This window comes from Aspergillus tanneri (genome assembly GCF_003426965.1).
Source record: "Aspergillus tanneri strain NIH1004 chromosome Unknown AapTan_4_pilon_pilon_pilon, whole genome shotgun sequence".
NCBI lineage: Eukaryota > Fungi > Ascomycota > Eurotiomycetes > Eurotiales > Aspergillaceae > Aspergillus > Aspergillus tanneri.
The window spans coordinates 2,629,284-2,648,449 of record NW_022984631.1 but is presented as its reverse complement, the minus strand read 5'-3'; the positions used below and the strand labels follow the sequence as shown (position 1 = coordinate 2,648,449).

Genomic DNA, 19,166 nt, shown 5'->3' with positions numbered 1-19,166 from the left:
ATTAATGGCCAAGAGAATGATTGATAAGCATGGGACTAAAATCAATGCTAAACACTCAATAGACAACCTTCTATATGGCAAGATTTGTATAGAACGATGCGTTATCCTGGCCTACCTTGCCACCACTTCAACCGACTATTTACTCCACTCGCAAATATAAAATCTGTCATCTTCTGCCGCCAGAACACTGCCGTGTGACTTGCTTGGTTTCACCATACAAATGGCTACTAGTCCTAATTGCAACGGAGAGGTGCTAGTCATATTCGGGTGCTGTACACAGGGCCCGTAAAATTAGGCGTCAAAAAATAAGTGGGCTAAAGCATGGCAGCGTAACAGATAGGAAGGTCTTGAACTACTGGAGAAGGCTACGGAAGGCAACGAGCTCAGTTCTTATGCAAGTGCACACGGGGAGAATTAACAAGTATCTCAATCATATCAACGTGCGAGACTCCGGGCGATGCGGGCACAGTCTAAACTACTAATCACCTAAGCACTTGCTTATGGCATGCCCAATTCCGACCGAAGTGCGGCGTGAATTGCGCAAGGAACTACAATGCAAGGGCTGTACTGGTGTCTGGATGCAAGGCTACGAGGCAGAGGTGGGGGAGACAAGAGCAAGCGTGCCAGTGGCGGATTTATAAATAAAATGGGCGCCTGCTCGTGCAGTTTCAGGTAGTAGATTCTGCCGCCAAGGGGGTAAAATAAAATAGGCCCAGGAAGAGGCTACTGTGTACAACCATGATCAAGTTATAACACGCAGCCAGAACATTGGGCCGTTGTCTGAAGAACATTTATATTTGTAGACAGGGGCCAGGGTCACCTACTGTCACGGAGCAGATAAATCAACAATACGGAATTGCGTAGTCTGGCGTGAAGGAGCGGGGGCCTGTGCCAGGTGAGCACGGGAGGTGTCCAGAGAGGTGGCGCAGAGAAGGTTAAGGCACCGCTGCAATAGAGCCTCCTTTACATTTCTAACATGCTTATTTTCATATCCCTATATGCACATAGTTTAATTAAAATTTAATTAAGAGAACCCCTCAGATGATCCCTATCTAAAATAGCCTTTTTTCTTTATTTACTATACACACTTGTCCCCCTCCTATCTTCCTTTATATTTACTCTGCCAGAGAGAAGCCTAATAGGTTTTGCTAAGTTGCTACCCAACCTCTTCAATAACATGCCCCCAAATTCTTCGGCGACTTAAAGTCAGCTTATTTCCTAGACATAGTCACTAATACCACACTTCATGACGACTCGCCTACTCTAGCCCAACGTTATCATAAGGACTTGAATCCACAGCCCCAAATGACGATGAAGACATTCGGATAACTTGGACAGAAACAGCTGATGAAGTTGAATCGTCACGCCAAATAAACTCTCCTATACCGGAACGACGTTCACAGAGACCACAAAGACATTGTATGTTGATATACTTGCCCAATCAAAATAGGCATTTAACCCTTAACTGCTTTGTCACTACTCGCTCTATTTCTGCAAACTAAACATATTCTCTATTTAGCCCACTACACCTTTGAAATTACACTTAATTTAATAATACATAACATCTTCCTTCACAATTCCACTTCCTTAAATCATTTCAGGGCTTAAGCGTGCGCAGCGCGCGTCTTCCAGTAAATTTTACGGAAGAATAGTTATTAACTACTTAAAACTGGCTTAATACGTCTTGGCACCAAGACCTCGGACACAAGACTCTGTACATGAATTAAAAGCGTCCAACATTGTAAAACACAGACGAGACGCCAATTCCCAAGCGGGTTAGCTGAACGAGAAATGTGCGCAATTCCCCTCTTGGACCTTCTTGGCATATGCCTTCTCAAGCAATCATATTCATTTGTTAGTTGCAGGTCAAGGTAAAATAAGACTAAAATGTAGGACGTTTGTTGTAGATGAGGCCATTCGAGCTAATTCCATTGTAGGAATCATCATATAAAACCTCTCTGTGTCAGTGTCAGTGTCTGTCTCTCTGTTTATATCGCCTCTCTCGTATCGGTTTTTATTACTTATTAATTCCATTCGAACAAAATGGACCACATGGACCACATGGACCACATGAGTATGACCATGGGAACAGCAACGACATCTGCTCCCATGAGCACCGGCACCGGAATGTCGCATGGCATGGAAGGCATGGGTCATGATATGGGGGGAATGGGAGGTCACAGTATGGGAGGAAGTTGTAAAATCTCCGTTCGTCTATCAATCCATTGTTTATCTAATATCCATATATGATATCCTAACAAGAACGATAGATGTTATGGAACTGGAACACAATCGACGCATGTACATACCCCCTCCATTTCCCCTTTAATACAATCACTAATTATATAGGTTTCCTCGCCGAGTCATGGCACATCACGTCGCGCGGGATGTTCGCAGGCTCCTGTATCGGAGTAATCTTACTCGTAATGACTTTGGAATTTCTACGTCGAGTCGGTCGAGAATACGATGCCTTTATTGTTCGAAGGGCCCAACTACGTCAGTCTCCTTATTTCTCCACCCCCTGATAATTAAATCAAACAAATCTGACAAGGGTTTCTACAGGAACAAGTCTATCTTCTCCTCCCGCGGAACAAATCGCCAACGGAGGAAACACCAGTGGAAGCGACACAGGAAAACCAGGAACAATAACCACCGTACCAGTGCCCATTCAATGCGCCCCGCATGGAGTCCGACCTACGCCTATTGAGCAGCTCGTGCGTGCGGCGCTGCATATGTTGCAGTTTGCGGTGGCATACTTCGTCATGTTGTTGGCTATGTATTTCAATGGATATATTATTATTTGTATCTTTATCGGTGCGTTTCTGGGATCTGTGGTGTTTTCCTGGGAGGAGGTGGGAGGTGTTACATCCAAGTAAGTTTTTTTTTTTTTTTTTTTTTTTTTTTTTTTAATCTGTTATTTTTCTGTTTATTAAACCACTGACGAATGAGTAGGAATGATGCCACGGCGGTGACCAAATGTTGTGGGTAATTTCTACACATACCCGTCTCCTGCGAGGCTCACCGCTCACCGCTTCGGCAGACCTCCTGGGGGTTCTGCTACAGCTCAATTATAAAAAATTCATTATCTTGAAAATAAACCTCAAAAATTGCCTATTCAAGAAAAGATGAAGTTATATTACGATCACCTTCTAATTTATGAACCATAAATCTTCAGATTTGTCCCTTTCAGCGCTTGCTGGAGCCGGTGTTGGGGCTTTATTAATATCTTTAGCACTCCGCTCCATTAATGCTTTTGACTCACGTTGATGCCTTCTAAGCGTAGATTTCCAACGCTTCTGTGCTTCCTTGAATTTTTTCTTCTTAATTTAACGATTAATATTCTTTGCATGTATAAGACCGTCCATATGCACCCAGCGGCGTGTTCGGGTGGTGGAATTAGAAGGTCTTTTCTTTGAAGCTAAAGCTTTATCAAATGCAACAGATGACATTGCATACTTTTCTGCCTGGGTCAACCCACCACGGAGCAGACGATCAACCGAAGGAGATAGCTTTATTTTTGACCTCCGATAAATCATCACCTCCTTCCTAAACGAGCGTAGTGTTGTAGGGGTTTTGTTCTCTTCCTCTTGTGGTGGCGACGGTGTTTTCTGCACTGCAGCAGTGGTAGTAGTGGTGGTGGTGGTAGTGGTTGCAGTAGTTGTGGACACAGTAATATCTTCAAAATTCTCAATTATATAATCTCCATTATATATTTTTAAAGGTTCTTCCTCTTCAGCTGTCCCACCAAGCTTCTACAATACAAGAGAAGGATCCCATGGCCAGATTCCTACCTCCCGCCACCCTGTCTTGATTGTACGCTTAGTAAACGCTCGCTTGTGCATACCATCTATATTATATAAAAACTCCAATTTATCATATCTTTCTCCGCGGAATCGTGATACTGCGTTGACTGCCTGGCCATAAGCCATTTTAAGCTGCTAAAAAGGAACTGAATCAGGTGGTTGAAGCCGGTGATTTAGGTGAGGTGGAAATGTAAGTAATAAAATCTTATAATTCTGGCAGTATTGGACAAATTTAACAGTTAGATAAAACTCAGAGTTGTCCATTAAAAGTAACCAATACTCGCCTAGCTACCGCTTAGTAGAAAAGTAATTAAAATAAAGCAGCCAGCTATACGCTATTATATTATTTATATAGCCTGAATCTGATACCTCCAGAATATAGTTATCTGGAAGACTTGTAGAGTCGTACCATGCCTCCAACTAAACCTTAGTTATAGTATAACCCATAGAATTTGCGTATTTAATTGAGGTTACAGTTATCCGTGTTGACGCGCTGCAATATTATTATTTCTTGTAGGATATTAAGTCACAATTGTCTCAACCCGTCCCTGTCCAATTTGAAAGCCTATTTTATCGAAATTCCATATATCTTCATCCTGCAGAGATTTTGCTTTAATTTAAAGCTTTAAATAATTATACTACTGTGAAATTAATGCAGCATCCTCTGCATTGTAACAATCCATATCAGTTACTTGTCTTTTTCCTTTAAAATATTAATCATGCTGCTTCAAAAATCGGTATGGCTAATTTATTAAGACTTCTGGTGGTCTTATTGAAGAATCTGTATAACTGTTCCGTAGAATTGCATTTGCAGCTTTTCGGATAGCACTAATACTTGGTGGAGCGCCTGCATCATTGTATCGATTAATATAATCAAATAAAGCATCATACTGAGCAGGATCCAGGCGTAGATTAGTACGTTTCCGGGTAGATCTGCTGTTTTTTCCTTGGATTCTTAAACAAAGGCGTTGGTAGTTGACTCCATATTCCCGTGCAAGTTTTAAAATATTCACGCGCGCATTTTCTTTTTTTTTTTTTTTTTTTTTTTTTTTTTTTTTTTTTTTTTTTTTTTTTAATTGTATACGTGTAGAGCTTTCTGAATAATCTCCTCCTCGGCTTTGTAGGTTGATTTAGGCATTTGTGTGGTGGGAATAGCTTCAAATATAAGATATACTTAGTATAATGAATTTTTTATTATTGAGCTGCAATTATAATTGAGCTGTAGCAGACCCCCAGGAGCGGGTCTGCCGAAGCGGTGAGCGGCGAGCCGCGCAGGAGAGGGGTAGAGCCATTCTCTGATACAATGTAAAAATATGAAAATCCATCATACCCAATGCTTTGATCGTCCACACTCAATTCTAGATTCTTGGCCTCATCAGGGCGAGATAAGGAGGCTACAAGATACAAGCTACAGCAACATTGAAACTCAAGAAGAGTAGGACCACTGTCATATTGGTAGGCACTCTAAATTACACCACATGCAAGAACTTCTCCCGACAGCTCACCCCTTGGGAGTAAGCCAGTGTCTCCCCATTCTTGCTGTCAGGCACATTTTCCAGTTAATAAAATTCCCCTCTGGACCAATTTACAGCTCACCGCAGTCAACGATGGTAGGCTTGACGGCGGAGCGGACGGTGCCACTGCTGCTGCCAAGAGCTTCAATGTCTCTGACAACAGACATCGACTCCTCGGTAACCTCACCGAAGACGACGTGCTTGCCATCGAGCCAAGAGGTAGTAGCGGTGGTGATGAAGAACTGGGAGCCGTTTCTGAAGGGAGTCAGCAAGACGTCTATAGACAGTAAATTACCACAGGGTCCAGTAAAACTTACGTGTTGGGACCAGCGTTGGCCATGGAGAGGATACCCGGACCGGTGTGCTTGTGGATGAAGTTCTCATCGGCGAACTTCTCGCCGTAGATGGAGCGACCACCAGTACCCTGTCAATTACGCCCATTAGCTCTATAGATATTTAAAATGTTAAAGAAAAAAGGAAAAGAAACATACGTTGTGGCGAGTGAAGTCACCACCCTGAAGCATGAAGTTGGGGATGATACGGTGGAAGGTTGAGCCCTTGTAACCCTCACCCTGGGGTTTCTTGCACAGCTCACGGAAGTTTCTAGCAGTCTTGGGGACATCCTTCTCGTAAAGTTTGAAGGTGATACGCTTCGTCTGGGCTAGAAGCATTGGAGGACATTGTCAGCCACGAACAATTATCCTGGGTGAGCGAGTATATCTCGCCCATGGGCTCTCTCTCCTGCCGCAAAAAAATTGGTGGCTCGGGAGGGGTAATTACACCTCTTTCCCCAGCCCACCAGTATGGTAATAACCCACAGAGAAGGGGGATACTTACTAGCGCTGGTGCCCACAGGGGCGTACTGAACGTCAAAGAAGGCCTTGGTGAATTCAGACATGGCTGCGGCGGTTTGATGGAATGGGCGAAGAGAGAGGAAAGAGGGATTGCAATTGAGGACGGAGGATAAGAGGGGACGAGAAGAGATGGATGAGCGAAGTGGGGTTGTTGTTGAACTCAGGCTTCGGGAGAACATTGTTGCTGGAGGGGCAACCGGTGGGGCGCGGTCACGAGACTTTTTCTATGAGTGTCGGCGCGGGGCACACTTACGTCAGCCGGGTTCTGCCATCAGCGCAGCACAGTGGCCTCAGGCCGCTATGTGGTTGGTTGGCGACAGGTAAAATAAGGGGGCGATGGAAGAACATGGAATTCGTTCATCTTCGCCCAATCGTACCCTCCTCCGGCAGTCCGTGGAGGCCAATGCCCAGATGGCATATACATCAGGGGATCATTCTTACTTACATGAGTCGACGTAGGAAAATGCCTGAAGCAAAACGCGTGGCTTGCGGTGAGGTGGCTGCAATAATGAGAACCAGGGAGCAGTCAATGTACTACAGCTGGCGACAGCCGCAATGAAAAAATATCCTCGTTCTGCTCCCAAAACGGTATAGTTAGTCCCGGAAAATCTGCCGCTTATGTAATACGCACAGAGAAATCCATTTGAGAACCCTTTGGAAGGAGATTCAAAACATCGTAATAATTCCATGTACAATACGAAAAACTCGCAACTCGACCATCCTCAAATTTAGTATCAACAATAGGGTCTATCTAATCCACTCCAGAGGCATTCGACAAATAGCCAACCTTTTCATGACGGTGTATCCGATCTAAATGCAATGGAACTGGTTAGACCAGACCTTGCAAAAAAGAAAAATAATAACAAAAAATAAAAGAGAAAGCTCACCAAAATAAGAATAAAACGCTAATTGAAAGTCTTGAAGAGAAAAAGACATGAAAATAATTAACAAAGAAGGCCATAAAATAGTCAGTAACAATACAAATCCACATCCCATGGTGGAATAATGAATCAAGAAATTGAAAAAAAAAAACAAGGCTCCACCAAATTCAACATGTCGTTTCACATGGTTGCTCATTGTCATGAATGACGGTTTAGCAGTGGTCTTGTCCTGTTAAATCAGTGAACTCAACAAGGATCAACGGCCTTGGCCACATGCATAAAAAAATAAGGGTGAAATGAAGGGGGAGTATAGAAGCAATGAAAGAAAAAGAAAAAGAGAAGGAGAAAGGAAAGAAAGGCTAAGATGCAGACTATCGGAAATCATCCTCGGTGTCATCGTAGTCCGTACGATCTAACCGCTGCACAAGTTCCTTTGTCACCCGGGCGATTTCAAAGGCAATAGGAGGGAGTTTATTGGTGACATTGTGGAAGATCTCATCGTAGGACGCGCCTTTGCCCTCAGCTGCGGTTTTCAGTAGGCGGCCCCGATGGTAATCCAGGGTCTCGATGATCGACCCAGCGCGGTCCATAAGCACTGGGCTGATGTCGGGTTTGTGGATAAAATGCTCTGCAGACGACACAACATTTGTCACGACCGAAGAAATAGCGGACACGTGGGTGCGGATAGTAGTCAGGCCCTCCTCCCCTCGAATGCTGGCAACAAGAGCCTGGATGGATTGGACAAGGCCATCGGTTTGATCTTCGACGTAAAGCTACAGGGAGCGTTAGAACCATCTCCAGCTATCAACAGTGGTGTAGTAGATGGACAAACCTTGAGTTCCTGAAGCTCATGATCTTCAGGTTGCACCACATAGTTAACCTTCACGTTGTTCACGCCATTGGGAACATGCTCCGACACTCCAATGTGAGCATCTGTCGGGTTCCCAGAATGGTTGGACGGTGGGCTCATGGCGCTGTAGACAGATCCGTTATTGCTCAATCTCCTCTGGCTGGGAGCAACGCTGAAGTAGTCTGGAGATTTCATCTGGGTATGTTGTTCTTCCTCGTCTTCATCCAAGTCACCGGCAGGACTGGCCTGGATCTTCACTAGATGAAGAAGCTCAATGACCGCTGTTGACAGGTGCGAAGCTGCGGCATCCAGGAGAGAAACAGGGGAAAGACCACTCGAACTGGCAAAGTTCTTAGATGCTGTGATCAAATTATTCGCCGTCGCGGACACTTTGCGTGTAGCCTTACCGCGCAAAGCTGACGGCCCATCGTCCAGATCCGAAGACACTTCGACATCACGCAGTAGATGGCGGACCGCGATGACAACTGCCTTGATCTGTTGCATGACAAGCTGATGATCGTCGAATCGTGCAACGCGGAGGAGCTCGTCGATGGATATCTGGAATTTGGTCACATGAATATCCTTGATCAACCCATTCTCATGCAAGAGTTCGTTATCTCTGGCAACAGTGTTGGCGTCAGGAATGGTCTCCGAAATGCCTGCTGAAGATGCCCGGAGGTGGCGGAGCTGGGATTTCGCCTTGGCATATCGACTCTTCCACTGCTTGATTTCCTCCTCTAACCGGTGGACTTCACCAGAGAGCCGTTCCTCATGCTCCCACCTGGAATGGCTTTGCTCTGACAAGGCCCTCATTTCCATCAGGAAACCGGCAGCCTCGCGACGAACCTCCTCCGTCACCTGCTGTTGTTCTTGCAGTTCACTCTGCAATCCGCGGTGCTTGACCTCCAGATCAGCAAAGCGGGCCTGCAGCTCAGCATCGCCAGCACCCTGCTGGGAGGCCGCATCGATCTGGGTTCGAAGGTCCTTTTCCATCGCCTCCTGTTCCATCCGGACCTTGTCCAGCTCCAGCTGCAGCGAACTATTCAAGTTTTCTGCTTTGGAGATTTTGCTTTCCAGTTCCATTTTGATGTCTTCCCATTCCTGCCGTTCAAAGGTACTAATCTATTTCGAAATTTTGTTAGAAAAATGCCATAGAGAACTGGAGCATCCGGGCAATTTCACATACCTGAGACTTATCCTGCTCCTCCTGGTATCGGCTAATCTCCTCATCTTTCGACTTGATCAACTCCTCCAGCTTGCTCATTTCGCCGTGGTTGCCCTGGTGTTTGGCGATTTCTTCATCCTTGGTTTTCAGCAATTCCTCGAGTTTGTTTACTTTGTCTTGCAACGTCGAAACCTGAGATTGGGTGTCTGCCAACAACTTCCTGTCCCCATCTCCTAGAGTCGTTGTAGTCCCGCGTCTACTCTGCAGGACCGCGTCGAGAGCAAAAGCATCACTCCGCGCGTCATAGTCATCGTCCATCCCGGCCATATCATCGTCATCCTCCACCATGGTGCTCTTGTTTGGAACCATCGTGTTACTCTGGAAGGACTTGGCCATAGGACCATCTCCATTCACCGACGGGGTCAGTCCACCCAGAGATCCTTGTCGCGGAGGGAAGGACCCGCCCGGAGGGCCCCCAGATGTATATCCCCTCCCCCGCGGCGGGCCCCGAGATTGCGAACGTCGGCTTCCCGGAGGCGGAGGAAACCCGGGGCCATACGGACCGGGCGGGTAGCCGTTCGACGGACGACTTCGGGCACTGGGAGCAGGGCTGGCCCTGCGGGATTCCCTGGCGGGAAACTGAGGGAATCGTCGCTCCAGCTCGCAATAAACATCGGTGGCGAGATCCCTAAAGCGTTGGTGCTGCAGGGAGGCCAATTTCTGACGCGCCTGGTTGCGCTTCTCATGGAAATCTTTTCGGGGAGGCAGAAACGGAGGAACATCGGGACGAGAGGGTCGTGACGGGGAGGGCGCGGACTGCTGGCGGCGCAGCAGTTCATCATAGACATCGGTACTCAGCTCGTGGAACTGGGTGGCCGAGAGACGGAGCAATTTGTCCCGGGCTTTACTGGATTTGCTATTCCCTCGGTCATCCCGATAGGACATTTGCAGAAACCGTCTCAGGGCGACATAATGCTGTCCCAGGAGTTCCTCCATCCTCTTGTGTCGCTTGCTGCGCTGATCGGCCAACGTGCCATCGCTGGATCGCGCAGCCACCGAGCTCGGAGGCGACGGGTTCCCCGAGTCGCTCATCTGGCTGGATGAACTTCCATTGGGCACACTGTTGGGAGCACTGGGAGCCCCGGAGGTGGGAGGGGTGGCTAGATTGTCGCGGTTCGAGAAGGTCGGGGAGAAGGGCGCATCGGTTTTCTGATATTGGTTGATTCCTGACCAGTCACTACCGTCCACGGAGACCGGTGACATGGCCCCTGAGTGACCATTCATAGGGGACCGAGGAGTCGGCGGTCACGTTGCACCAGCGGCGGCTTATTGGAGGCAACGTTGGACCTGCTCAATAAAGAACTGGTTTGAGGACTTTTGCATTCGAGGACTGGACGGTTTAAAATTAAAACAAACAAAAATTTAAATTAAAAAAAATATAAATAAATATATGCGACGCAGAAGGAACCAACAGGGGCGGATCACCAAGTCCCGGAGAACGGAGGTAAGATGGCTAATTTCGATGGTGGCTGACGCTACTCGGTAGGAAGGAATGGCGACGTGCACGGAGATTACTAACAGTACTATGATACAAGGAATAAAATTCAGTGATGAGAAGGAAATGACCGTAAGGAAGAGAGCGACCGAAGAATGGTAGCCACCAGAGACTGCGGGGAGGAAGTGGGAGAAGAAAAGCAGACAGAGAGGAACGGAAGTGAAGGAAGACAAGAGGAAGACAGAAGACAGCGGCCCAACAGCCACAGATGGAGAAGTCAAGACTGGGGACGGCATAGATTTGGGGACGTACGATACGGTACGGACTTACAAATACGGTTCCTTCAGGATGAGCCAGGTACCCAGGTAAGGGTACCTGGGTACTACTAGGCATTCAATTGCAGTTTTGCATATAATCCAACTTGATTCAGTACCTGCCTATATGTACCTAGCAAGATATGTACATACAGATGTGTACTCCGTACTTAGAGTATACTCAGAACAGTTGTTCTGATGTGTATGTACGAAACAATACGAGCTGAGATCCACAGGAACCGATCGAGAACCTCTAATTAGTGGCATGGATTAGTCGTGTGGCGGTGCTGACCTTGCAGGGTCCGTTCATTCTTTCATGAACACAATCATAGCATCTAATACGTAGTATATTCTCGAGACCTCCTATATTGTTCGGGATCTCAAATTGGCCTGCCAATTTATTATACATATTCATATTCGCTCGTGTCTATCTTCCAGGTAGCGGAGAGATCATCGGGACGATCCAACACCCAAGACTCGGCGATCCACATGGCAGGACTTAGCTCAGGAGGTTTGGAAATTGCTGCGTGAGTCCAGACCGTCGTAATACATCTAGTACCTACCGTCTGTGTACATGGTAAGTTCGAGTTGGTATCTAAATAGTACTACCTAGTAAGGTACTCGGGTAGGAATATTGTAGTCTGACCAGACAAAACAAATATGGATGCATAATATTCATAAGAAAAGTAGATGAGTCTCGACCAGGATTGAATCCACATTATAGTCAAGTTAGATATACCGCTGTTTCTCGAACAAGGCTGGGATCCTATATCAACAAGCCTACGAGGCAGATAGATTACTGAACATGCATTATGATATCCGATATTCGGCTAATACCGAATAGGAAGGTAGACACTATTCTTGAAAAGGTGCTTAAAATAATTGTCTTAGATGGTTTTTGATTATATTGATCAACATATGATCATTCTTGTGATTATTATTATGGATCATTAGGTTGCTTCTTCTGCTAGGTGTAGGGGAGTTCGTTTTACCCCTCTTTTATGACCTTGTTTACTTCACTATTACCACCAACTTATTTGACATATGATGTGATCATAGACATGTGCTCTGTACATAGTATGTACTCTGTGTATACACTAGAATCAACCCCGCATGGATTCCAACTCCCTCCCTCACACTCACACTCTGCCCTATATACCCAATTTACTGTACAATAAATAGAATGACCCCAGTCCACTTCGACCACGTCCTCATCCAACTTTCCACCCCAGACTTCGAGTCTCCCCCATCATGGCTGACGGAGAATTTCACCATTATCGAGGGGGGGACTCACACGGGTAATAACCCTGACCAAAAAGCACACCCAATATATATTAATATAATATTAACCAGGCAACCGCACTCAAAACAAACTAATCATCCTCCCTGACAACACCTACATCGAACTTCTAAACATCATCCGTCCCCAAGATGACTTCCATGGCTACCCCGGCGACTTCGCCCTGACGACGATATCACCGTTCAGTGCAAATGACAACTACCGACGATTAACGGGGGCACTGGCCCATCCTCCGGGAGACGGCGGACTAGGCGTTACGTATACGCCGCCGCAAGCGGGCGGACGAACGACCCCGCGAGGGGAGGAGATCCGTTGGGAATTGGTGAGACCGTCATATTCGAATACGGACAGTATCCTGGAGGGGACAGCAAAAAGACCAACGGATACTCCGTTTTTCTGCCACGATGTGACGGATCGAGGGCTGCGGGTACCGATGGACCCAACGGGGAGGAAGCATTCCTCTGGGGCGTCTGGGCTGGAAGCTATAGAGGTGCTGGTGCCAAGGGAGAAGGTCCAGGCGTATATGGATCTGTATACCTCGGTTTTGGGGGTGGCAGGCCGTCGTCGGTCGGGGACTGGGGATGAGGTGGAGTTTCCGCTCCGTGCCCCTGGGTCATCAGAGTCGTCAGGAGTTGTTCGTCTTCGGGTGCCTCGGGGAACTGAAGATGAGCGATATCTGAGGGAACGAGGTGTCGGAGTGTCTGCTCTGGTTATCAAGTTGAAAGGAGAGGAGACCCCGCTGAAACTCCCCATCGCAGCGCATTACCTCCGAGGACCGTGAGGGAGACTGGATAGATTGGACCATGTATTCATATTTCATTCTATGGAATTATACACATGTTGTAAATATTCGTTTCCCATCCATACAGTTGCCCACTCATCCCCTTCGTCAAAGCTTTTGTTCCCCCCGTTTATTCGGGGATCACATTCCTCTATCATGTCCAGGTGCTGCGCTCCTTGCGCGCCAGGAAGAGTCGATACTCCTATGCTCCGCATACTGGTCGCCACAAGGGGAAGAGGACCGCATGCCACCATATAGAGAGCAATGTACAAGTTATGAAAAAGAAAGGAAAAAAAAAATAATAAAAAAATTAACCATATAAAGATAAAAGAAGAGGATCCAAGGACTAGCAAATACCATGGTGAAACCAAAAGATCATTGCTCGTGGACACCCTATAGGGTATTATTGACCGAAAGAAAGAACCGACCACCACAAGCCGAGAGTCTGCTAGAGTCTGCTAGAGTCTGCTACAGCCTGCTGGTGGCAACGGAGTGCCGTTCGGTCACAATGGAAGATATGGAAAGCCCACTAGGTTCCCTTTCAGTTCATTTGGAGCCAGTCATCGTCAGTCCGCGCGCCGCTCCCACAGCAGCTGAGACAGGAGTCGCTGACCGAGTGGGAGCCGCACTACGGTTGTGTGCCATGTGTGCCCGGACAAGGTGGCCGGCAGCCAACGCCGAGCACAAACTCAGCTCTCCAGCGAGCACGGCAGCACCAACAATGCGCGCAAGTTTGCGAGCGTTCTCGCCCGGGTTCGTGGGATGAGAGCCACGGACACCGAGCATGTCCAGCATGGCGGATTGTCCTTCCAGAATAGTGCCACCGCCAATTGTGCCAACCTCAATCGAAGGCATCGATACCGCAATCTGAAGGTCGCCATTGAGACTGCAAGATTCATGGTTAGCACTCACGACCAATCATTTCTTCTAGATCTCCAACAACTTACTTTCTCATCGTGGTGATGCAGCTGCTACTCTCAACATTCTGCGCGGGATCCTGGCCCGTGGCGAGGAAGATGGCTGTAACAATATTGGACGCGTGCGCGTTGAATCCGCCCAAGCTGCCTGCCATCGCGCTACCGATCAGGTTCTTGCTGGTGTTCAGCTCAACCAACGCATCCACGTTACTCTTTAGAACACTCCGGACGATCTCCTGCGGGATGATGGCCTCGGCCACAACGGACTTGCCGCGACCGTCGATCCAGTTGATTGCCGCAGACTTCTTGTCCGTGCAGTAGTTCCCGGAAATGGTGATGATCGCCATATCCTCAAAGCCACACTCGGTGGCCATAATATGCAGCGCCTTCTCCACACCTTTAGAGATCATGTTCATGCCCATCGCATCACCGGTGGTGGTCTTGAACCGAATATACAAGTAGGTACCAGCCAGCGCGGTTTTCATGTACTTAAGGCGGGCAAATCGGCTAGTGGAGTTGAATGCCGCAGTCAGGATGCTCTGCCCTTCCTCGGAATCGATCCAGACCTTGGCGGCGCCAGCTCGTGCAAGCGTAGGGAATCCAACACAGGGACCGCGAGTCATGCCATCGCCCGTGAGGACAGTAACGGCACCACCGCCCGCATTAATAGCTTTGGCACCCCGACTAGTGCTAGCGACTAGGACACCTTCCGTTGTAGCCATAGGGATAAAGTAGCTTTGACCGTCAATCATGAGAGGTCCAGCGACTCCCAGCGGCAAAGGTAAATAGCCGATTACATTCTCGCAACAGGCACCGTGGACTAGAGAGTAGTTATAGTGGTTGTACGGGAGCTTGGAGGCTTCCAACGAGGTAGAGGTAGCTGAAGTGGCCTTGGTCCTGGAAACCACCGCTCTTCGGATCTTGACTGCCCTGGTGAAGGCATCCACGCGGCTCATGAGATCCTCGTTTTCCAACGTCTTCTCCAGAGCATATCCGGGGATTTTGCCTCGCACCGACAGCTCGATCAACTCCTCATCTGTCAAGTAGGCGGCACGTTTTTCCTTTAACATCACTTCACACTCCTCGGTACTTCTCGTGGGGCCTTTGGTGTTGTTGAGGTCAATTTGGGGATACACCTTCGGTGCCGCGGGGGCCACCTTCGGGGCCGCCGGAGTGGGCTCGGGTTCCCTGATACTCCACCGCGCGGCATTGAACAGGTATCCATTCAAAATGATGCTGAGGGTCAAGGCAGCAATAATCCACTTGCTAATGATCGGATCTTCGACGCTCTTCAGCAGGCTCTCGATTACCCGTCCACCAACTGCATCCAAGAATTGATCGGTATACTCAATATCGAAAGATTGACCGTCTTCGGGAGAAGCATAGTGCACCGAGGGATACTCGAGCTTGTACTTGACAGGAGGAATGACCGTCACCACCGTTTCCATCATCTGGCTCTTAGCAGAAACGTAGATCGAGTCGAGACCATTCTCAGCAACCTTGAAAGGATCAATCGGTGTCGGTGACAGAATATTAGAGACCCGTGAGAGAAGAGGCACACTAGAGCCTTGCGCAGCAGAGTTCCGGAAAGGGATGGCGGACAGGTTGACCACATTGATCAAGACGAAGCCTCCAACCATTATGATCTTGAAGCGACGGACGTTGCTCGACTTAATTTTCCTTCCAAAAATGTTGGTGTCACTGGGCCCATCGGTCTTTGAACCAGACTGGAGCCAGTCGTTATTCGAGGCGACGTCTTCAGCCACACGATGCGTGATTCCATCCTCCTCCAAAGCCTTGCGGAGGGCGACGTGGCGCCTGATCCGCGTGATCTCAAGCTTAATGCAGAGGATCGTGGTGTAAAAGGTAAAGAGCAGCACGCAATCGAAAAACAGAATCCAGGCTGCAAGGAAACAGAACTGCCTCAAACCACCCTGAACTCCCGAAGCGGCACCAGCAACCAGGATGGCAATCTCGATACAGTAGTCACGGACAATGTCAAACCCCTGCTCTTTGATCGCGGTCTGGATCGAGTCTTGAATGGATCGTGGGGCGGCTGGGCTCAGCTGGTTGGAGTTGGCGGTACCAGCTTGCGCACCCTGTAGCTTCTTGTCCATCGAAGCGCTAAGGACAGCCCTGGTGAGAATGATCGGTTTCTCGAATCCAATGGTGACAACGAGGAATGGAAGACCTTCAGAGAGCAGGAGCACATTGATCGGGACACCGAGTTTGGTCGTCACGAGGAGGCCGAACAGGAAGGCAAATACGCCAGACAAAAGGACGGTGAACGCCAGCCAGAATTGTGAACCGAGACGACGCATGGAGAAGAAAAGAGAGACGAAGCTGAGGTGCATGGAGAGGTATCCTAGCGCCATGATCACAATATCGATCGTTTCGGCGTGCTAGTGGGCATTTAGCAATGATGCCAACTCTTCCGAGCCAAGGAGAAGGGTTACCTTGATCAAGTCCACAAAAGAGCTCCATGCATCGGTCAGCCAAAGCTTGACCGATGTACCTGAGCCAGAGGCTGGGCCTCGGGCCGCGCGCATGATCCATTTTTTCTGCTCTCCAACATCTTCGTCGGCCGAAGGGTCGGGAATTTCCTGCACCGCTTTCAGGAATTGAGGCACCTGATCAAAGGGAAGGGCAAACGCGAGCGACGAGTCGTGCGTGAAGGGCGAGAACAGGTTTGGAGTCTGAGGGACCACCTGTGCGGAAGCATTGGAAGGAATGGGTACTTCTTCGGCAACGGGGGCCGTGGAAACCGATCGCGACAGGGAGTCGGGGAAGATGAAGGTGGCCAATGCGAGATGCTGGGCAACTTGGGACTAAATACCGTGGTTAAAATAAACAATTAACACGAGAAGTCTCGATCAATGGGCCACCTACCTGTTCCTCTTCGAGCGTCAACGCGTCGTCGACCTGCCACTTCCAGGAGGTACTCTCGCCCAGCCGAAGATTCCTGCTACCTTGAAGGAGGGTCTCGACATCCACTTGACCCACGACATTTCGAGGGTTCCTGATCGTGTCGAAGATACTGCCCTCGATCAGACCGACGTAGGTAGTGCTGGCGAGAAGCGCAACCACCACGATAGTGTGAATCGGATGAAGACAGGCACGACGGGAGATGGATTGCAGGCAATTGGTGACCTGCCGTTTTAACCATCCCCGCTCGGTCTCCTTGCCCTCTGTTGAAGGCAACTTCCTCGGAATCAAAGTTGCTGCCATGTTGGATGGTAGAGGAGGAAGGAGGAAGGGAAAGGGAGGGATGTGGGCCTAGGTTGTCTTAAAGGAAGACAAATCCGCGACGGCCCGCAGGGATGCCTGCCTTCCTGGAAAGACGCTTCACACGCAAAAATTTGGGACAAGATGGCAACTCCCAGGTCCCACAATGATATGAGCGGAGATGGGCAATCGATTAGGGTTGGGAGGGTCGTATCTGTAGTGTTAGAATTCTTCTCACATCAGCACCTCGAACCCGATGATGGGATAGTGTAAAAAAAAAAAAAAAAAAAAAAAAAAAATTACCTAGTAGTTACCTCCTATCGGGTCTGAGTAAGGCCAGTCTCATTCCGTGACCCAATGTCAAACTGGACTTAGTCCAATGCGACACCCGACAGTTACTCTATCTTTTATTTTTCTTTCTTTCTCTCTCTCGGTTTTTTCTCTCTTTCTTTTCTGTTATTTACCCTCCTTTGACCTGCGGTCGAAGCACCCTTGAGGGCGGAAATGGAAATGGAAAATACTTGTGCCACAGAGGCGATGGAATTAAGTAATCCCGATAATTCTGCCGCCTGGCTCAGCCACGTCGTTACAAGCCAATCAGAGCTGGGATCTATTAGGTAAGACGGGAGCTCTGTTTAAGATACGTACCTCCTTACTACAAAGCTAGGTAAGCAATGGTAAAATGATACGAAGAAGAGAAAGAAGAGAAAAACAATAATCATACAAAGGAAAGGTGGGGGAAGAAAGTAGAAGTACACCATCGTCGCTTGCATTGACCTGAATTTTTTTTTTCTTTTGCCTTCTACTAGCCTACCTAGGTAGTGGACTTTTGTCTGTCACAGTCAGCACTTCCACAAATCAGGCGGCCACTAACTTCCACTAGTTCAAGTACCATCAACTTGGACTGGGCCAATGCTTGAACAATGCATGCTGTATGAAACTATGAATGGTCACTGGAGATCCGCTTTTGGAGCTAATACGAAGTTATATCCAAAGAGGAAATCAGGGATGATTGATGACGATGCGTAGCTGTTGTTGCAGGGTTAGACGGACAGTCTGAACAAGAAGTGAACTGGAGTTTATGACATATGACGACCTCTTGAAGCCCGAACAACATCAAGAATAAAAAAGAATTATTGCGTCATCGGTCCCCATCCTGGATCCTCGATGGTGAGAGACGAAACGTAGGGAGCTTCACCGCTTCCCGGGTTCATGCAGGCTTTCCAGGCTTACCAGGTATGCAGAGTGCCTCGACGTTCTAACCTAGATACCAAGTAGAGGTTCCGTGGTTTCTTACCTGCCTGCTGTAACCAACTCAATGAAAACAGGCAAAGACCCAGTGGCCACTACATATCAGCTCTCAGGATCTCCCAGAAGGTCATCCGGTTAGCGAGAATACACCGGATGTTATGTATGGAACTAACCAACGTTCAACGTCCTCTTAACCATTTCCATCTTGGCCCATCAGAGGAATGGATACCAGATCCCGAATGGATGGATACTCTGGGCTCCGTACTAAGTACGGAGTACTGAGACATTTCCCTCATCCTTCGAGCCCGAGTGGGACAAGTTATCTCAGAGCGGGCTTGGAGGAGCCACTGGACCGCCTTGATCCAACGGAGATAACACTCTCCATATCCACCTTTCATCTAATCAATCTCTCGTCTCCCTCTTCGGGTCTTTGACGGTCACTTCGGATGGACGGGTGGATAGATATGCATGCTGGACGATGTCCGAAGCTCAAACAATCTTGTTTTCTGAGTTTACGCCTGTCGATGTGACGAAAGGAATCCTGACAGCTTGTTTTCCAATTCTGTGTAAACCAGCAAATCCAGGGACAAGCCACTAATTAGCTTTCCAATCTGACATATCCATGGAAAAATGGCACACGTCACCGCTCAAAAAACCGGTTGTGCAAAAGTTTGGATTGCCTCGTGGGCGTTGTGTGCGGGTGGACAATACCAACTGGGTCCTGAAAATTAATCCAAAAGAATGGAACCGTCCCGAGTCCTGGCCAGTGGTCCGTCCAACTGCTTTCTAGCCAAGAGATAAATACTTGGCGGAACC

The 19,166-nt window shown here is 48.2% G+C and overlaps 5 protein-coding genes across 5 annotated transcripts; 2 read left to right on the top strand and 3 right to left on the bottom strand.

The window, feature by feature from the left end:
* Nucleotides 1-2,043: 2,043 nt before the first annotated feature.
* On the top strand, nucleotides 2,044-2,989 carry CTR3 (high-affinity Cu transporter CTR3; the record flags this gene model as incomplete). Its single annotated transcript, XM_033570693.1, has 4 exons — nucleotides 2,044-2,182; nucleotides 2,350-2,496; nucleotides 2,563-2,872; nucleotides 2,953-2,989. 4 exons carry the CDS (start codon nucleotides 2,044-2,046, stop codon nucleotides 2,987-2,989), a joined length of 633 nt encoding a protein of 210 aa, XP_033426725.1.
* Nucleotides 2,990-5,388: 2,399 nt separating this feature from the next.
* Nucleotides 5,389-6,215, bottom strand: cyp4 (peptidyl-prolyl cis-trans isomerase; the record flags this gene model as incomplete). Its single annotated transcript, XM_033570692.1, has 4 exons — nucleotides 5,389-5,572; nucleotides 5,635-5,741; nucleotides 5,809-5,978; nucleotides 6,155-6,215. The coding sequence occupies 4 exons, from the start codon at nucleotides 6,213-6,215 to the stop codon at nucleotides 5,389-5,391; spliced, it is 522 nt and encodes a 173-aa protein (XP_033426724.1).
* A 1,208-nt stretch (nucleotides 6,216-7,423) lies between these two features.
* SPA2 (putative cell polarity protein) lies at nucleotides 7,424-10,351 on the bottom strand (the record flags this gene model as incomplete). The annotated part of the gene is made up of 3 exons (XM_033570691.1): nucleotides 7,424-7,825; nucleotides 7,885-9,024; nucleotides 9,089-10,351. The coding sequence occupies 3 exons, from the start codon at nucleotides 10,349-10,351 to the stop codon at nucleotides 7,424-7,426; spliced, it is 2,805 nt and encodes a 934-aa protein (XP_033426723.1).
* A 1,708-nt stretch (nucleotides 10,352-12,059) lies between these two features.
* On the top strand, nucleotides 12,060-12,957 carry ATNIH1004_006054 (uncharacterized protein; the record flags this gene model as incomplete). Its single annotated transcript, XM_033570690.1, has 2 exons — nucleotides 12,060-12,174; nucleotides 12,230-12,957. 2 exons carry the CDS (start codon nucleotides 12,060-12,062, stop codon nucleotides 12,955-12,957), a joined length of 843 nt encoding a protein of 280 aa, XP_033426722.1.
* A 546-nt stretch (nucleotides 12,958-13,503) lies between these two features.
* hmg1 (HMG-CoA reductase) lies at nucleotides 13,504-17,102 on the bottom strand (the record flags this gene model as incomplete). Its single annotated transcript, XM_033570689.1, has 4 exons — nucleotides 13,504-13,843; nucleotides 13,905-16,276; nucleotides 16,331-16,702; nucleotides 16,764-17,102. 4 exons carry the CDS (start codon nucleotides 17,100-17,102, stop codon nucleotides 13,504-13,506), a joined length of 3,423 nt encoding a protein of 1,140 aa, XP_033426721.1.
* Nucleotides 17,103-19,166: the final 2,064 nt, after the last annotated feature.